At 35.4% G+C, this 17,500-nt stretch overlaps 1 protein-coding gene across 2 annotated transcripts in view; it reads left to right on the top strand.

The window, feature by feature from the left end:
- Window positions 1-11,313, top strand: part of LOC135217433 (uncharacterized) — a 142,969-nt gene extending 131,656 nt beyond the window's left edge. For both annotated transcript variants that reach the window (XM_064253300.1, XM_064253299.1), the window contains 7 exons: window positions 1-17; window positions 791-1,142; window positions 4,602-6,183; window positions 7,093-7,221; window positions 8,080-8,221; window positions 9,627-9,736; window positions 11,079-11,313. The exon at window positions 1-17 is cut by the window's left edge and continues 260 nt beyond it. In XM_064253300.1, coding sequence (XP_064109370.1) covers window positions 1-17; window positions 791-1,142; window positions 4,602-6,183; window positions 7,093-7,221; window positions 8,080-8,221; window positions 9,627-9,736; window positions 11,079-11,209 — 2,463 coding nt within the window. In that variant the 3' untranslated portion in view covers window positions 11,210-11,313. The remainder of the gene's footprint in view (window positions 18-790; window positions 1,143-4,601; window positions 6,184-7,092; window positions 7,222-8,079; window positions 8,222-9,626; window positions 9,737-11,078) is intronic.
- Window positions 11,314-17,500: the final 6,187 nt, after the last annotated feature.

The following is a 17,500-nucleotide window of genomic DNA, read 5'->3' as shown; positions in this document are numbered from 1 at the left end:
GACTACCATGCATTCAAGTGAGTTATCTATTCCTGTCTGTCTGTTTTCCCTGTCTCTCTGTCTCCCGGGGTGTGTGATAATGAAACTTAAGAATTAGTAAAAGAAGGGTTTTAAGTGCTCAGGGTGGTTCGAACTTAATATAATATATATATATATATATATATATATATATATATATATATATATCTATATATATATATATATATATATATATATATATATATATATATACATACATAAACACATAAAGTTTGTTGCCATCGCATGATCATTAACGCTGTGCACATGACGCTCACAGCATCCTGGTAGTAAGTTCGAACCACTTTGAGTGCTCAAAGTCATTCTTTTACTAATTCTATATATAATATATATATATATATATATATATATATATATATATATATATGAGAGAGAGAGAGAGAGAGAGAGAGAGAAGAGAGAGAGAGAGAGAGAGATTTCACCATCTACTACAAGTCTATAACAGCAACCACTTTGAGTGCTCAAACCATTCTTTTACTAATTCTATATATATATATATATATATATATTATATATATATATATATATATATATATATATATATATACAGAGAGAGAGAGAGAGAGAGAGAGAGAGAGAGAGAGAGAGAGAGAGAGAGAGAGAGAGATTTTATACCCTCTACTACAAATCTAATAAAAGCATTAACTACTCGTTGATTACCAATAAATAGATTTTCGTTCAACATTAAATTCAATACGACTCCATTTTGGACCGAAAATGACACGCCCATCACTGTCTCTCTCCACCCCAGAGCCTACCACGCCTCGCACGTGGCGGCCGCCCACACGACGTACACCGCCCCTCAGAAGGAGATCGACCCGTGTGACCTCTGCTGGGGCGTCGGGAGGAACGGCGCGAAGAAGGACGTCCTCCATGGGAGCGAGGAAGAAGAGGGAGACGAAGAAGGGCAGCAGCATCCCGCCCTTTCGACGTGGGGCGCCCGTTTAGCCAAGGTCGTGGGCATAGCCCCTCAGGAGAAGCGTAATGCCACGCCCACGCCCAAGCCCCTGCAAGGCCAGGCTGGGGGAGTGGGCGCTTTCTATTACTACACACTTCATACGATGTTCACGTCGCTACAGCTTCGCCTGAAGAAGGCACAGCTGGTAAGATGAAATTATTATTATTATTATTATTATTATTATTATTATTATTATTATTGGAGAAACAAATCCACAGCTATGTAAATGCACATATATTTAAATTTAAAACTTCAACGATAGCTTTCGGGAATCTGTTCGGTTCCCCTTATCAATCTCGTGAGATTGATAAGGGGAACCGAACATTCCCGAAAGCTATCTTTAAAGTTTTAAATTTAAATATGCGTACATTTACATAACTGTGGATTTGTTTCTCCATTTGAAGACTCGTGCTACTATGAGGGTTTTTTAATTACAATTATTATTATTATTATTTTTCTTCCTCTATCACAGTCCTCCAATTCGACTGGGTGGTATTTATAGTGTGGGGTTCCGGGTTGCATCCTGCCTCCTTAAGAGTCCATCACTTTTCTTACTATGTGTGCCGTTTCTAGGATCACACTCTTCTGCACGAGTCCTGGAGCAACTTCAGCCTCTAGTTTTTCTAGATTCCTTTTCAGGGATCTTGGGATCGTGCCTAGTGCTCCTATGATTATGGGTACGATTTCCACTGGCATATCCCATATCCTTCTTATTTCTATTTTCAGATCTTGATACTTATCCATTTTTTCCTCTCTTAATTAATCTTCCAACTCTGGTGTCCCATGGTATTGTGGGACATCAATGAGTTGATACTTTCTTCTTGACTTTGTCCCAAAACAATTAATTATTTTTATTATTATTATTATTAATTATTATTATTATTATATTAATTATTATTATTATTTAATTATTTAATTATTATTATTATTTTTTATTTTGTTGTTGTTGTTGTTGTTTGTTTGTTTTGTTGTTGGTTTGTTGTTGTTGTTTTGTTGTTATTATTAGTTTTTTTATTATTAATTATTATTATTATTATTATTATTATTATTAATTATTATTATTATTTTATTATTATTTTATTTTATTTATTTAATTTTTTTTTTTTGCTCTATCACAGTCCTCCAATTAGACTGGGTGGTATTTACAGTGTGGGGTTCCGGGTTGCATCCTGTCTCCTTAGGAGTCCATCACTTTTCTTACTATGTGTGCCGTTTCTAGGATCACACTCTTCTGCATGAGTCCTGGAGCTACTTCAGCCTCTAGTTTTTCTAGATTCCTTTTCAGGGATCTTGGGATCGTGCCTAGTGCTCCTATGATTATGGGTACGATTTCCACTGGCATATCCCATATCCTTCTTATTTCTATTTTCAGATCTTGATACTTATCCATTTTTTCCCTCTCTTTCTCTTCAACTCTGGTGTCCCATGGTATTGCGACATCAATGAGTGATACTTTCTTCTTGATTTTGTCAATCAACGTCACGTCTGGTCTGTTTGCACGTATCACCCTAACCGTTCTGATACCATAGTCCCAGAGGATCTTTGCCTGATCGTTTTTCTATCACTCCCTTCAGGTTGGTGCTCGTAACCACTTATTACTGGCGAACGGTAGCTGATGTTTCTTGCACCAGGCTCCAGTGGAGGGCTTTTGCCACAGAATCATGCCTCTTTTTGTACTGGTTCTGTGCAAGTGCCGGGCATTCACTTGCTATGTGGTTTATGGTTTCATTTTTCGTATTGCACTTCCTGCATATGGGAGAGATGTTATTTGCTTCTATCGTTCTTTGAACATATCTGGTTCTTAGGGCCTGATCTTGTGCCGCTGTTATCATTCCTTCAGTTTCCTTCTTTAGCTCTCCCCTCTGTAGCCATTGCATTGTCATCACTTGCTAGTTCTTTAGTCTGTCTCATGTATTGTCCGTTTCTTGCATTGGTTTGTTGTGCCCCAGTCTTCTGTTTCTTTCTGTCTTTTCTCCTGTCTGTAATATTTCTGGGGTCCTGCGTCTGCTTTTATTAGTCCCCCCCTCCTTTTCCCATGCACCTCTTTAGCACTCGTCTTCACTGGTTTTCAGATATTGCCCCAGTGCTCTGTTTTCGATGTTGACGCAGTCCTCTATACTTAGTAGTCCTCTCCCTCCTTCCTTTCGTGTTATGTATAGTCTGTCCGTATTTGCTCTTGGGTGTAGTGCTTTGTGTATTGTCATATGTTTCCTGGTTTTCTGATCTATGCTGCGGAGTTATTATTATTATTATTATTATTATTATTATTATTATTATTATTATTATTGTTTTGTTCTAAGAGGTCCACAATATTCAAAAAAAAAAACCTTTACAGAGCTTTCGAATTCTTCCTTGGGGTCATCTTGGACTGAAGATGAGTCCAGGGATTTTTAATCATACACGAACGCTATACATTTTTATTATTGTGGACCTCTTAGAACATTATATTATATACTCTCGCGATAGAGAGTTTTTCCCAACCATTATTATTACTATTTTGGTAAAAGACCCTTTTGTAGACAAATACTGTTAAAGAAAATGGTAGAATTAAGCGAGTTGATTTTATATATTGTTTTATTGGGAATTTCTAAAAATTATTGATGCTGAAGGTGATCTTTTATTTTATTAAAAGAGGATTCTGGTATAGTGGTATTAACAGCTGTCGTTAATGCCAGTATACCAGAATCCTCTTTTAATAAAACAAAAGATCACCTTCAGCATTTTTATAGATTTTTAGAAATTCCCAATGTGACTGTTGGCCAGTTACTCAGAAACATCGCTGAGCCAGAGAAGCGGGTTGTAAGAAAAATGGAAAAAATAATATATTAAAATCAACTCGCTTAATTCTGCCATTCTCTTTAACAGTATTTTATTATTATTATTATTATTATTATTATTATTATTATTATTATTATTATTATTATTATTATTATGATTATTATTCTTTAATTATTATTAATATATTATTATTATTATTATTTAATTAATTTTTTTTTTCTTGTCTATCACAGTCCTCAGGAGTCCATCACTTTTCTCACTGTGTGTGCTGTTTCTAGGAGCACACTCTTCTGCATGAGTCCTAGAGCTACTTCGGCGTCTAGTTTTTCCAGATTCCTTTTCAGGGATCTTGGAATCATGCCTAGTGTTCCAATGGTCATGGGTACAGTTTCCACCGGCATATCCCATATCCTTCTTATTTCTATTTTCTTCTTCTTCTTCTTCTTCTTTTCTTCTTCTTCTTCTTCTTATTATTATTATTATTATTATTATTATTATTTTATTATTATTATTTATTTATTATTATTATTATTATTATTATTCAGAATATCAAACCTGTTCATGTGTAAGAAGCCCACCCACCCAAGGGGCCAATGACTTGAAAACCAAGCTTCCAAACAATATTATGGTGTTCATTAGAAGGTAGAAACAGACGGTAATGAGAATTTCAAAAAGTGTTGAGTTACTAAGAGAAAGAAAGGAAAGAATAAAATCGATAAAGGAGGAATAGATTTAACCGTCGAGGAACACCTGAACGAGCAAAAGATAATCTTGATATTACTGCTGTCGTCTTTAATTAAATATTTCCATTTCCTCTCCTCTCCAGGTAGCTGGAGATGTCAGAGCCGAAGTAGCGAGTCTGGAAGAGAAGGTAGCCAACCTCCACGACATCCTGGTCAACCAGTTCTCCCCGAGAATGAACCCGTACCAACCTAATTCGTCTTTCGCCAAGACTCCCGCAACCACGACGCGCTCTTCAAGGTCACGGATAGGGGTCAAAGGTACCTCTGACCCTCCTGACCCCTCGGAGAAGGTCAGTCAACGAAAGAGTGGCGATCAGCGCAGCAGCAGTGGCGTCATTGCAAACGGAAGCGACGCTAAACCAGTCGAGTTACCGAAGACCGTTCGACGTCGCAAACCGGAGAATGATATTTACGCTCTCATTCATAAACAGACGTTGGGTACACGTCTGCAGACGTCCCTCAGGGGCGTCGGTGACGAAGACGGCGAAAAGGCTAAAGTTCAGGATGAAGAACGTTCGTTCAAAGAGTCTAGACACCTTTTATCACAAGACGCTAGTGCTAAGAAGGTCAGCGCGAATAGCAAACGGGCTTTCAATGAAAGCGACTTCATATCGAAGGGGAGATACAAAGTGCGGCTCGGAGGAAACATCTTCGACACGAGGGAAAAGGAGGAGAAGGAATGCAAGGACAAGGGAAAGCCGCCGTCGGACGCTTCCGCGAGAATAACCAACAACAATTTCCTGAGCATCACCAAGGAGGACATCATCTCCTCGGTATCCATCCTGATTATGGATCTGGGGACGTCCCAGGGAACCCCTCCCCCTCCTCCGACGGCTTCGGTGAAGGGGAACTTGAAGGAAACACTCGCTAAGCTCTACCCGGGTATCGCCGTCCACTTCGTCACTTCCTCCTCTTCTTCTGTGTCCCTCCATTTCCCGCGAAATCTCAGGACTACGGTGCATCATGTCCCCTCAAACGCCACCTTAGGGTCCGGCTATTCCGTAGCTCTGGACTACATCACGACGCCTTATGTCTTCGTGGCCACGAACGTCTCCGCCCTCTCGTCCCCCAGCACCATAGAGCACCTCATTTGGGCGACGGAGTACCTGGGCGTCTGGGCCGCGGGCGCCAGCCTCCTGCCGAAGTCGGGCCAGTGGCACATGGGGTGTTTGCAAGCCCACGAGTCCAACTACCAGATAACCTGGACGCGGAAGAGACTGGGCACCGCCCGCGGTTACCTCCTGTGCCACGCCCTGGAAGGACCCTTCGTGGCCGTGACTTCCGCCTTGCGCCACCTGGGCTGGAACGCCGAGCTTCCAGACGCCGTGTCACACCTGGATCTGTTCTTGAGGGCGTCGCGGTATTATCACATGCTTGCGGCCTCGTGCCCTCAGGAAGTCTTCCGCGTCGCCCACGAGTTGGTGGCGCCCTCCAGAGCTTCCCTGCTGAGTTTCGCGCGACTCCACGGGTTCTATTCCATCCAAGTGCCTCCTGGAAGCGCGAGGTTCCTGTTCTCTTGCGAGGAAGTGGCCGTCAACTGCGGAGTGGCCGGGTTTGCCCTGCCGCCCTGCTGCAGGAGGGAGCTGGCCCGTCTGGTGCGATTCCTCATGGACACGTGCGACGCCCACGGGCTCTTGTGCGAGCTGCAGGAAGGGACTTTGATGGGTAATGTAAAATACTTTTTTTTAACTTTTTCATTTGTTTTTTAATTTTTTTTTTTTCGTTTGAGGGAAAATTAGGTCAATCCAATGAGTTTTCTTTTCATACCAGACTGCATTTTTAATTCATAACTATGCAAATCATGGAAATGGTTTGTTTACGTTAATCTTTTATTTACATCTTACATATAGTCGTGAAGTCTTGAATTGGTTTGCGTTAGTAGTATCTTTCGAGCTATTTAAATCTAAATAAACTTATTTATTATTAAACATGGTGTAAATAACTATAAACTGAAGTTTAGTTATTTGATTATAACGACGTTTTTTTGCTCTCTTATCAGGAAGTATTTAGAATTATATAAATAGTGATGTATAAAACCTTTTTTTTTTCTTAGTTTGAGGGAATATGAGGTCAGTCCCGTGAGTTTTTATTTCATGTCAGACTGCATTTTTAATTCGTAACTATGCAAATCGTGGAGATGGTTTATTTACGTTCACCTCTTATGTAGAACTTACATATATTTAATCGTGAGTTCTATATTTCAAGCTAATTAAATCTATATCATTTTATGTATTATTAAACATGGTGTAAATAACTATAAACTGAAGTTTAGTAATTATAACATTACGTTTTATTGATCGCTTATCAGGAAGTATTTAGAATTATATACATAGTGATATACAAATTTCTGCTTATATATATATATATATATATATATATATATATATATATATATATATATATATATATATCGCAAACATAAACATAGTTACGTAATCCTATATTATAACAAACAATTCCTGATAAGTAGGTCATTCAGAATACATGACTACCTAATTATCAAACTTCAATTCAAAATTGCCTATACACAACTAATAATAATTTTTATTTTTCCGTTTCCTACGCCCCCTTCAGGAGCGGTAAAGACGGGCGGGGTCATGCCCTGGGAGAAGGACGCTGACATCACCTTCCACACGAATAACTTCACGGCCTTGGCCGAACTGAAGGATGTCTTTGAGAGAGCAGGATATTCTCTCCACCTGGGTAGGATGTCATGATAATGGTTATAATGATAAAGCCTCCTCTACCATCTTATGTTTTATAGAAGTTAGTTTGTTGCTTTTTCTAGCTTATGTTTTGTAGAAGTTAGTTTATTACTATTTCTATCATATGTTTTGTAGAACGTAATTTATTTTTTATGTCTAGCTGATGTTTTATAGTAGCTAGTTTATTTCTATGCATTATAGAAGTCACTTTATTGCAACTTCTATCTCATGTTTTATAGAAGTTAGTTTGTTGGTATTTCTAGCTTATGTTTTATAGAAGTTAGTTTATTGTTATTTCTAGCTGATGTTTTGTAGAAGTTAGTTTATTGCTATTTCTAGCTTATGTTTTATAGAATTTAGTTTAATGCCACTTCTAGCTTATGTTTTATAGAAGTTAGTTTATTGCTATATCTAGCTTATGTTTTATAGAAGTTAGTTTATTTTTACGTTTTATAGAAGTTAGTTTTTTGGTATTTATAGCTTATGTTTCATAGAAGTTAGTTTATTTTTACGTCTAGCTGATGTTTTATAGCATTTAGTTTATTGCTATTGCCAGCTTATGTTTGATAAAAGTTAGTTTATTGCTGTTTCCAGCTGATGTTTTACAGAAGTTAGTTTATTGCTAGTTCTAGCTGATTTAGTATACTGCCACTTCTAGCTTATGTTTTATAGAAGTTAGTTTATTGCTATTTCCAGCTGATGTTTTATAGAAGTTAGTTTTTTTCTATTCCTTTTAAGAATATCTTTTTTTTCGATCGATGGTACTCTTGAAAAATAATTGTCAGGATTATGTATGGTGAAAATTGTGAATAATTAAATATTTATTATTATATACGTCTTTTCTCTTGTATTTCAGTCGATAACAGATGGTGCTGTGTTGACGGGAAGTGGGCAGGAGGCCAGGGCTCCTTGAACACGCCCCACTGGGCACTGGAGCTCTATAGCCAACACACCATGGACTCCGAGGAAGATCTACTGGCCAGGAGGCCTCGGACTAGGTAATTGCCTTTGTCATAAGTCATCATTCTTAATACTAGCAAACATATGTATGCAGAAATTATGTAGGCGAATTTTCCGCGAATAATGCGGGGAAATGTTCCCGAGAGAAATCCGCGAATGCGTGAGTCCGCTTATCCGGAGAACGCGAATACGGGGGTTGAAAATTTTTAAAGTAACCAACTCCGTTTCAGGGAATCCCTTCTCACCCCACCCCCTTCGGAGGGGGAGGGGGGAGATAGGATGAAACCCCATTATATAAACCATCTTAGGGGTCCCCACTATAACCCTGCCAAGTTTCATGCCCATTGTGCCAGCTGTTTGGCCGTGATTGAATGGCAGACGAACGAACAGACATTACGCCCATTATAGTAAGATGTCACTTACTTCTGTAAGGGATTAGTGCCTTCAGTGAGTGCATCTCACATGGCGCACTGTTGGCGTATCTAAATATGTAAATAATGCGCCGAAGTTTTCTGTACAGTGTATAATGCTTTATGAAACCATCAGTCACGGCCCATGAAACTCTCAGCCTTTAGTGATGGCCTGTGTTGCTGTGGTGCTAGATGCACAATCATGGCTTACTTTAACCTTAAATAATATAGAAACTACATCGGCTAGAGGGTTGAAATTTGGTATGTTTGATGAATGGAGGGTGGATGATCAACATACCGATTTGCAGCCCTCTAGCCTCTGTAGTTTTATTTATTTAAAAATCTGAGGGCGGACGGAAAAAAGTGCGGACAAAATAGTGCGCGGACGGACAGCCAAAGCTGGCCCAATAGTTTTCTTATACAGAAAACTAAAAATTAATCTACACACACTTTTCCCTATCCAGTACCACACCCCCTATCTTACAGATTCCCGCCAGCTCTCTGGTTATTATTATTATTATTATTATTATTATTATTATTATTATTATTATTATTATTATTATTTTTGGTCTATCACTGTCCTCCAATTCGACTGGATGGTATTTATAGTGTGGGGTTCCGGGTTGCATCCTGCCTCCTTAGGAGTCCAACACTTTTCTTACTATGCGTGCCGTTTCTAGGATCACACTCTTCTGCATGAGTCCTGGAGCTACTTCAGCCTCTAGCTTTTCCAGATTCCTTTTCAGGGATCTTGGGATCGTGCCTAGTGTTCCTATGATTATGGGTACAATTTCCACTGGCATATCCCCTCTTTCTCTTCAACTCTGATGTCCCATGGTATTGCGACATCAATGAGTGATACTTTCTTCTTGATTTTGTCAATCAACGTCACGTCTGGTCTGTTTGCACGTATCACCCGATCTGTTCTGATACCATAGTCCCAGGGATCTTTGCCTGATCGTTATTATTATTATTATTATTATTATTATTATTATTATTATTATTATTATTATTATTTCTTTCCCCCTTACAGGATCGAGTTTGACGGATCTTGGGTGGCAGCCCCAACAAGTCCCGGGCTTTACGTCCGAAACCGCTACGGAAACGAAATGTACCGCCATGCTCAACACTGGCTAGATACAGGTACGTACCGTCATTTGCATATTATTAATATCATTACTATTATCAATTTCATTGTTATTATTAAGACCAAAATGTTCGTCGTCTTATTAAACTTACTCATCATTGTTATCTGCATAAATAAATTCACACCGTTGATTGTGAATATACACTCACAGAATTATTATTATTATTATTATTATTATTATTATTATTATTATTATTAATTATTATTTCACAACGTTGATTATACCTATAGACGCACAGAATTATTATTATATTATTACTATTATTATTATTATTATTATTATTATTATTATTATTATATATTATCATTATTATCATAAACTCACAACGTTGATTATACCGATACACGCACAGAATTATTATTATTATTATTATTATTATTATTATTATTATTATTATTATTATTATTATGAAGGCTAAATTATTCATGATATCGTTCAATTCTATCATCATTTTCATATATATTAGACGTTAACTAATACATTTGCGGTAGTGCTTAAACGAGCTGGTCCAATGTATTAGATTTCATTCAAGTCTTTAAAGAATACTGGAGCAGTTATTTGATTCTGGTAGATATAGTTCGAGATTCTGAAGTTACTTCAGAATATTGGCAATGTGTATTTTTTGCTTAATTATGATTTTAGATGTAACTGTAATTTTTTGAGTAATGTAGAATATTAGTAATAATTTATTTATTGCTATTTTTTTTACCTAAGTAGTATATTAGATGTAACTGTAATTTTTTGAGTAATGTAAAATACGTAAGTAATAATTTATCTATTTTTTTACCCGAAGAGTATATTAGATATAACTAATTTTTTTTATAAATTTAAAATATATTAGTAGTAGTTTTTTTTTTAACCTAAACAGTATATTAGATATAACTGAAATTTTTTGAGTAATGTAAAATATTAGTAATAATTTGGTTTTCCTCGATCAGTATGTCAGATGTAACAAATTTTTTAGCTGGTTTAAAAATATTAGCAACTTTTTCACACGCCAGTATCTCACATGTAGTGTTATTTCTACCGTAAACCTACAATACTATGAGTCACTGGGCCTTTACCATAATTTCTTACTAACTTTGAAGTGGTATCTGTCAAATTATTTTGGTAATTATTTGATTTTTCCTTAATATATCAAATTTAGTTGTTATTTTCAGAGTAAATCATGAATATTAGTAGTTAATTGTATTTTCCATAATTTCTAACTCACTTCGAAGTAGCAGCTTTCCTATCAAGATAACCAAAAAAAAAGAAACGAGATATAAACCGAGAGTCTTCTAAATAAAAAAAAAATCCTCCTTCAAATTCCTCAATTCCCATCAACTTCTTTTCAGGGAAGAAGTCGGGATGGGAAGACTACGAAGCAGGCAGGTTTCTTCCCTGTTCCAAGCCTTCCCATCACGCCTGTCTGGACGAGAATCTTCCCGATGGGAACCTGGAATTCAGGCCCCTGTGCTTAGTTTAGATTGGGTCGGTGGGGACTTGGAATGCTGGAATTCAGTCTCCCGTGTTTTATTTAGAGTGAGTCGATGGGGAACATGGAATGCTGGAATTCAGGCCCCCTGTGTTTAGTTTTAGGGTGGGTCGAATGAACCCCCTTGGATGTTGAATTTCAAGCTGTTTTTTGTTTAGTTTTTAGGGTGGGCGATGGGAAACTTGGGAATGTTGGAATTCAAGCCCCCTGTTTAGTTTAGGTTGGGTCGGATGGGAATTGGGGAATTTTGGTTGGGCCAATTCAACCCCCGTTGTTTTATTTTTCCTTGGGTCGATGGGAACTTTGAATGTTGGAATTCAAGCCCCCTCCTGTTTTTAGTTTAGGCTGTCCCGGATGGGAACTTGGAATGTTGGAATTCAAGCCCCCTGTGTTTAGTTTAGGTTGGGTCGATGGGAACTTGGAATGTTGGAATTCAAGCCCCCTGTGTTTAGTTTAGGCTGGGTCATGGGAACTTTGGAATGTTGGAATGTGCCCCGAAGTTTTAGTTTGTTTTATGTTGGGTCGATGGGAACTGGAATGTTGGAATTCAAGCCCCCTGTGTTTAGTTTAGGTTGGGTCGATGGGAACTTGGAATGTTGGAATTCAAGCCCCCTGTGTTTAGTTTAGGCTGGGTCGATGGGAACTTGGAATGTTGGAATTCAAGCCCCCTGTGTTTAGTTTAGGTTGGGTCGATGGGAACTTGGAATGTTGGAATTCAAGCCCCCTGTGTTTAGTTTAGGCTGGGTCGATGGGAACTTGGAATGTTGGAATTCAAGCCCCCTGTGTTTAGTTTAGGTTGGGTCGATGGGAACTTGGAATGCTGGAATTCAGGCCCCCTGTGTTTAGTTTAGGTTGGGTCGATGGGAACTTGGAATGCTGGAATTCAGGCCCCCTGTGTTTAGTTTAGGTTGGGTCGATAGGAACTTAGAATGCTGGAATTCAGGCCCCCTGTGTTTAGTTTAGGTTGGGTGGGTCGATGGGAACTTGGAATGCTGGAATTCAGGGGGACTTGCAATGCTGGAATTCAGGCCCCTGTGTTTAGTTTAGGTTAGGTCAAGCTTTAGGTGGAATTCGGCTAGGTTATCAGCTGATCACCGCTGACAGCTAGGTCGTCAGCTGTTCACTATTAACAGCTAGGTCGTCAGCTGGTCACCGCTGACAGCTAGTCATCAGCAGTTCACTATTAACAGCTAGATCGTCAGCTGGTCACCGCTGACAGCTAGGTCGTCAGCTGTTCACTATTAACAGCTAGGTCGTCAGCTGTTCACTATTAACAGCTAGGTCGTCAGCTGGTCACCGCTGACAGCTAGGTCTTCAGCTAATCACCCTAATTAGCTACAGCTACAAATTCGTCCTACGACTCATATATATATCATTCTAATTCAATATCCATATTATAACATCCCAATTTATTTGCTTGACATGACAATGCATAAGAAAATCAAAGTGATTTATGACGAAGTGTTGCCAAAAGAAAAATATATTTATTCAGAAAATTATAGGAAAATCAAAGTGTTGCAAATAAAATTTATTTCTTCAGAAAATCATAAGAAAATAAAAAATGTCTAAATGTTGCAAAACAAATTTATTCGGAAAATCATAAAAATCAAAATGATTTATGCCTAAGTGTTGCAAAAAAAAAAATATTCAGAAATTCATAAGAAAATCTAAATGATTTATGCCTAAGTGTTGCAATAAATATTTATTTATTCAGAAAAACATAAAAAATAAAAATGATTTATGCCCAAGTGTTGCAAAAAAATGTATTCAGAAAATCATAAGAAAATCAACATGATTTATGCCTAAGTGTTGTATATATATATATATATATATATATATATATATATATATATATATATATATATATATATATATATATATATATATATATATATTCGTTCAGAAAATCATAAAAAACCAAATGATTTATGCCTAAGTGTTGCAAAAATATTTATTCAGAAAATCATAAGAAAATCAACATGATTTTTGCCTAAGTGTTGCAATATATATATATATATATATATATATATATATATATATATATATATATATATATATATTTGTTCAGAAATCATAAAAAACCAAAATGATTTATGCCTAAATGTTGGAAAAAAATTTATTCAGAACATCATAAAAAATCAAAATCATTTATGCCTAAGTGTTACAAAAAAATTTATTCAGAACATCATAAAAAATCAAAATCATTTATGCCTAAGTGTTACAAAAAAATTTATTCAGAACATCATAAAAAATTAAAATCATTTATGCCTAAGTGTTGCAAAAAAATTTAATTTATTCAGAAAATCATTGTGATTCGTTTGAATTAGTTTGAGTGAAAGTAAGAACAGTAGAATATATTTGTCTATAAAGGTCAAAAGAAAGCAAAGTATATTTATTTATCCAGAAAATATCTATGAAATTCGTTCGAATTAATTTTATTGGAAAAGTGGAACAGGAATTCAGTTTGTCTCGAAGTACAGCAATGAAAGCTAAATATGTAAGTCAAAAGAAAATAAATATCAATTTACATTTTTGTGAAATATAGTGAAAGGATATGTGAAATATTATCCTTAGGAAAACGAAAAGTTAATTTAGTTTTATGAAGAGTGGCGACAATATAATCAGTCGAATAACTCATCCTTTCAGTGCTGTAAAGGAAGGAATTTGGAGTCCATTTGTAAATATGTGCAGAAAAAATATGAATTTTCCTGTTTGGCAAAATTAGACATTGACTTGAAACCCGTATTTGTAAGAGACATGCAGATAAAACTGAAAATAAGTAGTCTTGCACAAATGCCTAAATTCGCATATTTATACCAAAGAAACTTTGCATGAAAGACAGAATTGGTTGCAATTTGCCAGAATGTCAAATAAAAAGAGTAGAGTGTTCTATGTATGGACAAAGTTGACGTGTGAATTTGAACCAGCGATTAAAACAAAGTCCACTCATTTATTGTCAGGGTTAAGCGGTTTTAATTGTCCATTTAACAAAACTGTAAGAAAAGATTTAATGGGAAAGTAAATCTATTATAGTATTCCTGTTTGATTTTGTTATTTAAAATATATCTACTGTATATATTTTTAAAAAATCAAACAAGCATACTACTGAAGATTTACTTTCCTTTTTTATTGACTCGTGTGATCATGAGTTATCTTTGAATAGATTTATTGAAATGAATTGAAATTAATATGGAATTTAGGCCAAAGGCCAAGCACTGGGACCTACGAGGTTATTCAAAGCTGAAATGGAAATTGACAGTAAAAGGTTTGAAGAGTGTAACAGGAGGAAAACCTCAAAGCAGTTGCACTATGAATCAATTGTTAGGAGAGGGTGGAACGTAAGATGGGAAAAAGAGAAATATGCCAGGAAGTACAGTAAAAGAAACGTAAAGGGTTAGAACTAGGAGCCGAAAGCACGCTGCAAAGAATCTTACTAATGCCTACAGTGCACCGCAGGAGGTGCGCTGACGGCGCTACCCCCCTACAGGGGAGTATTTATTTCCAATCGAAACACTGCTGTAGTCGAAATAACACAATAGATTAATAACTGAATTAACTTAGACTTTAGGAACCTTAGCAGGTAAATTTTAAATAAATGAACTAATTCAATGCTGTAGAAAACCAAATCGTTAAAAAGTGTAAATAAGACTTGAAGATCTGATCGCTTCCTTCAATAGACTAGAATTTATTGTGATTTAGACTTTACATTACGCAATAATATTCACTCAGGTTAGGCTTAGAGTAATTGAAGTTGATGCAGGTGTATGAATACATTTTTCTGGGAAGGCTAAATGATTAACATAATATTGCATTCTGCATTGCCAGGCGCTAAACGCATCATGCTTGGCCATGAATATATACACTTACAATTGAGTAATACACATTTCATACATCATATAATATATATATATATATATATATTATATATATATATATATATATATATATATATATATATATATAATAGTATATATATACGTACATACATGCATACATATATATATACATGTAAATATATATAAACATATAGTATATATATGTATACATGCATACATATATATATATACGCATTTATATATTTTTATATATACACATATACACTCATACATACATACATAAACACTGAACTCTTAAAAACAGCCCACATCTTTCTGAAAACGTCATCAGAATGGATATTACATTGACCTCTAACTATGTAAATATCGGCTAAATTGCAATATAAAAATATATAGTAGAATGTTTAGTGCCCTGTTCCCTGCGATACTCTACCCTCCTTCAAACGGGTACAGCAAACTCCGCCCTAAATAAAATCAAAATCTCCCTATATAGATACAAAATAGCATTATGTATTTAGATAAAACTATTAGCCAAGGAGAGATTTTAAGTAGCTACAGCAATAATACGTCAATAAGTAAATGGATGATTATTACGTGTAAATATGATAATGAGTATTAAGCAAATAGTCAAATGAGTCACATAATAAAATCTGATGGATATTTGACTGTTTAGTAAATTATTTCATCAATAACTACATGGATTCATTATTGCGTGTAAATATGATGATGAGTATTAAGCAAATAGTCAAATGAGAGACGTAATAAAAACTGATGGATATTTGACTGTTTAGTGATAATTTCCTTTAAGATTGTTTTAATATCATTACTTTGTTTGTATGAATATGAAAAGGGCTGAAATGTGTAATCTAATTGGTCATATCTCCGTGATTTTTTTTTTAACTTCTACTAACCGTCTGACAACAGATAATTGTAACCAGGAAAATCATTTTTATTTTATATTAGACATGAAAAAATCGTCTTACTTTCTGAAATTTTCTAATTGCGTCCCGCAATTTCTATAGTAGATTCACATCATCCGTGCATCTGATGTCAAGGCCAGTCCCTTACCACGCTGCTTATTGGCTGCTGATAAACCAATCACAGGGCTGGAAACTCTCTCAGTCCCTCGAGAGAATTCACATAGGCATGATGTTTCCACCTCTCCTGAGGGATACGTCTTTCAAAAGTATCCCTCAGGAGAGGTGGAACATACATCTTGCCTATGTGAACTCTCTCGAGAGAGTGAGAGAGTTTCCAGCCCTGTGATTGGTTTATCAACAGCCAATCAGGAGCGTCGTAAGGAACTAGCCTAGACATCAGGTGCACGGGTGATGTGAATCTACTATAGTACCTGTCCTGTCCCAAGAGCGAATTGGATATTAAACCAAATTCGCAGCTTAATTTTTGTGTATAAAATGCTGTATATCATTTTGAAACAATCGACATTTTTATTTTGACCCACAGGGTACGAAGGAATTGTATTCGCATGAGATTTTGCGCTATAGTAGTGAAAGAAACGGAGCCTTCATTATGTAGTGATGCTGATAATGATGCTGATAATGACGGGCCAACAATCTTTTAGGTTCATTTTATACCCTAGGAGCTGTTTTTGGGCATGGTGTCTAAATAACTCCGAATTTCTCGTGCTCGCTTTTTATCACTTAAAATAATAGGATGTTAATTCTTCTCAATAACCACCATCTTAAATTACGATTAATTGGATGGTACTTCTTTTCAAATAACCACCATCTTCATTTGCGATTACTTGATAGGATGGTAATTCTTTTAAATAACCGTCATCTTAAATTACGATGACCTAACAGCAATAGTTATCTTTCACAAGTAAGTTGGCAGGTCCTTGATTTCAATAAATTTGTAATAAAATTAATGATTCCCATAGATTTATATTCAAATTCATCTACGTAATAGTATGAAAAAAAGTGTCACAATAGCCGTTGCTTACTTGGTAATAGTTTACGATAGGAACTACAGTGTGATCGTAGTGATAAGGCTAGAGGAATTTCATTAGTTAATTATCTGTAAATTATTATATATATATATATATATATATAATATATATATTTATTTGTATATATAATAATATATATATATATACTATATATATATATAATATATATATATATATATATATAATTTATATATATATATATATATATATATATAATATATATATATATAGAATTGATAATATATATATATATATATATATATATATAGATATATATATATATATTTATATTTATATTTATATTTGTATATAAATATATTATATATGATATATATATTTTATATCATTAATTTCTATACTTATATTTATATTATATGTATATTGTATATTCTATATCTTATATATATATATATATATTTAATATATTATATATATTTAAAATAAAATATATAATACATATGTATATATATATATATA

This window comes from Macrobrachium nipponense, chromosome 7 (assembly GCF_015104395.2).
Source record: "Macrobrachium nipponense isolate FS-2020 chromosome 7, ASM1510439v2, whole genome shotgun sequence".
NCBI lineage: Eukaryota > Metazoa > Arthropoda > Malacostraca > Decapoda > Palaemonidae > Macrobrachium > Macrobrachium nipponense.
This window is presented reverse-complemented; position numbering and strand designations above follow the sequence as displayed.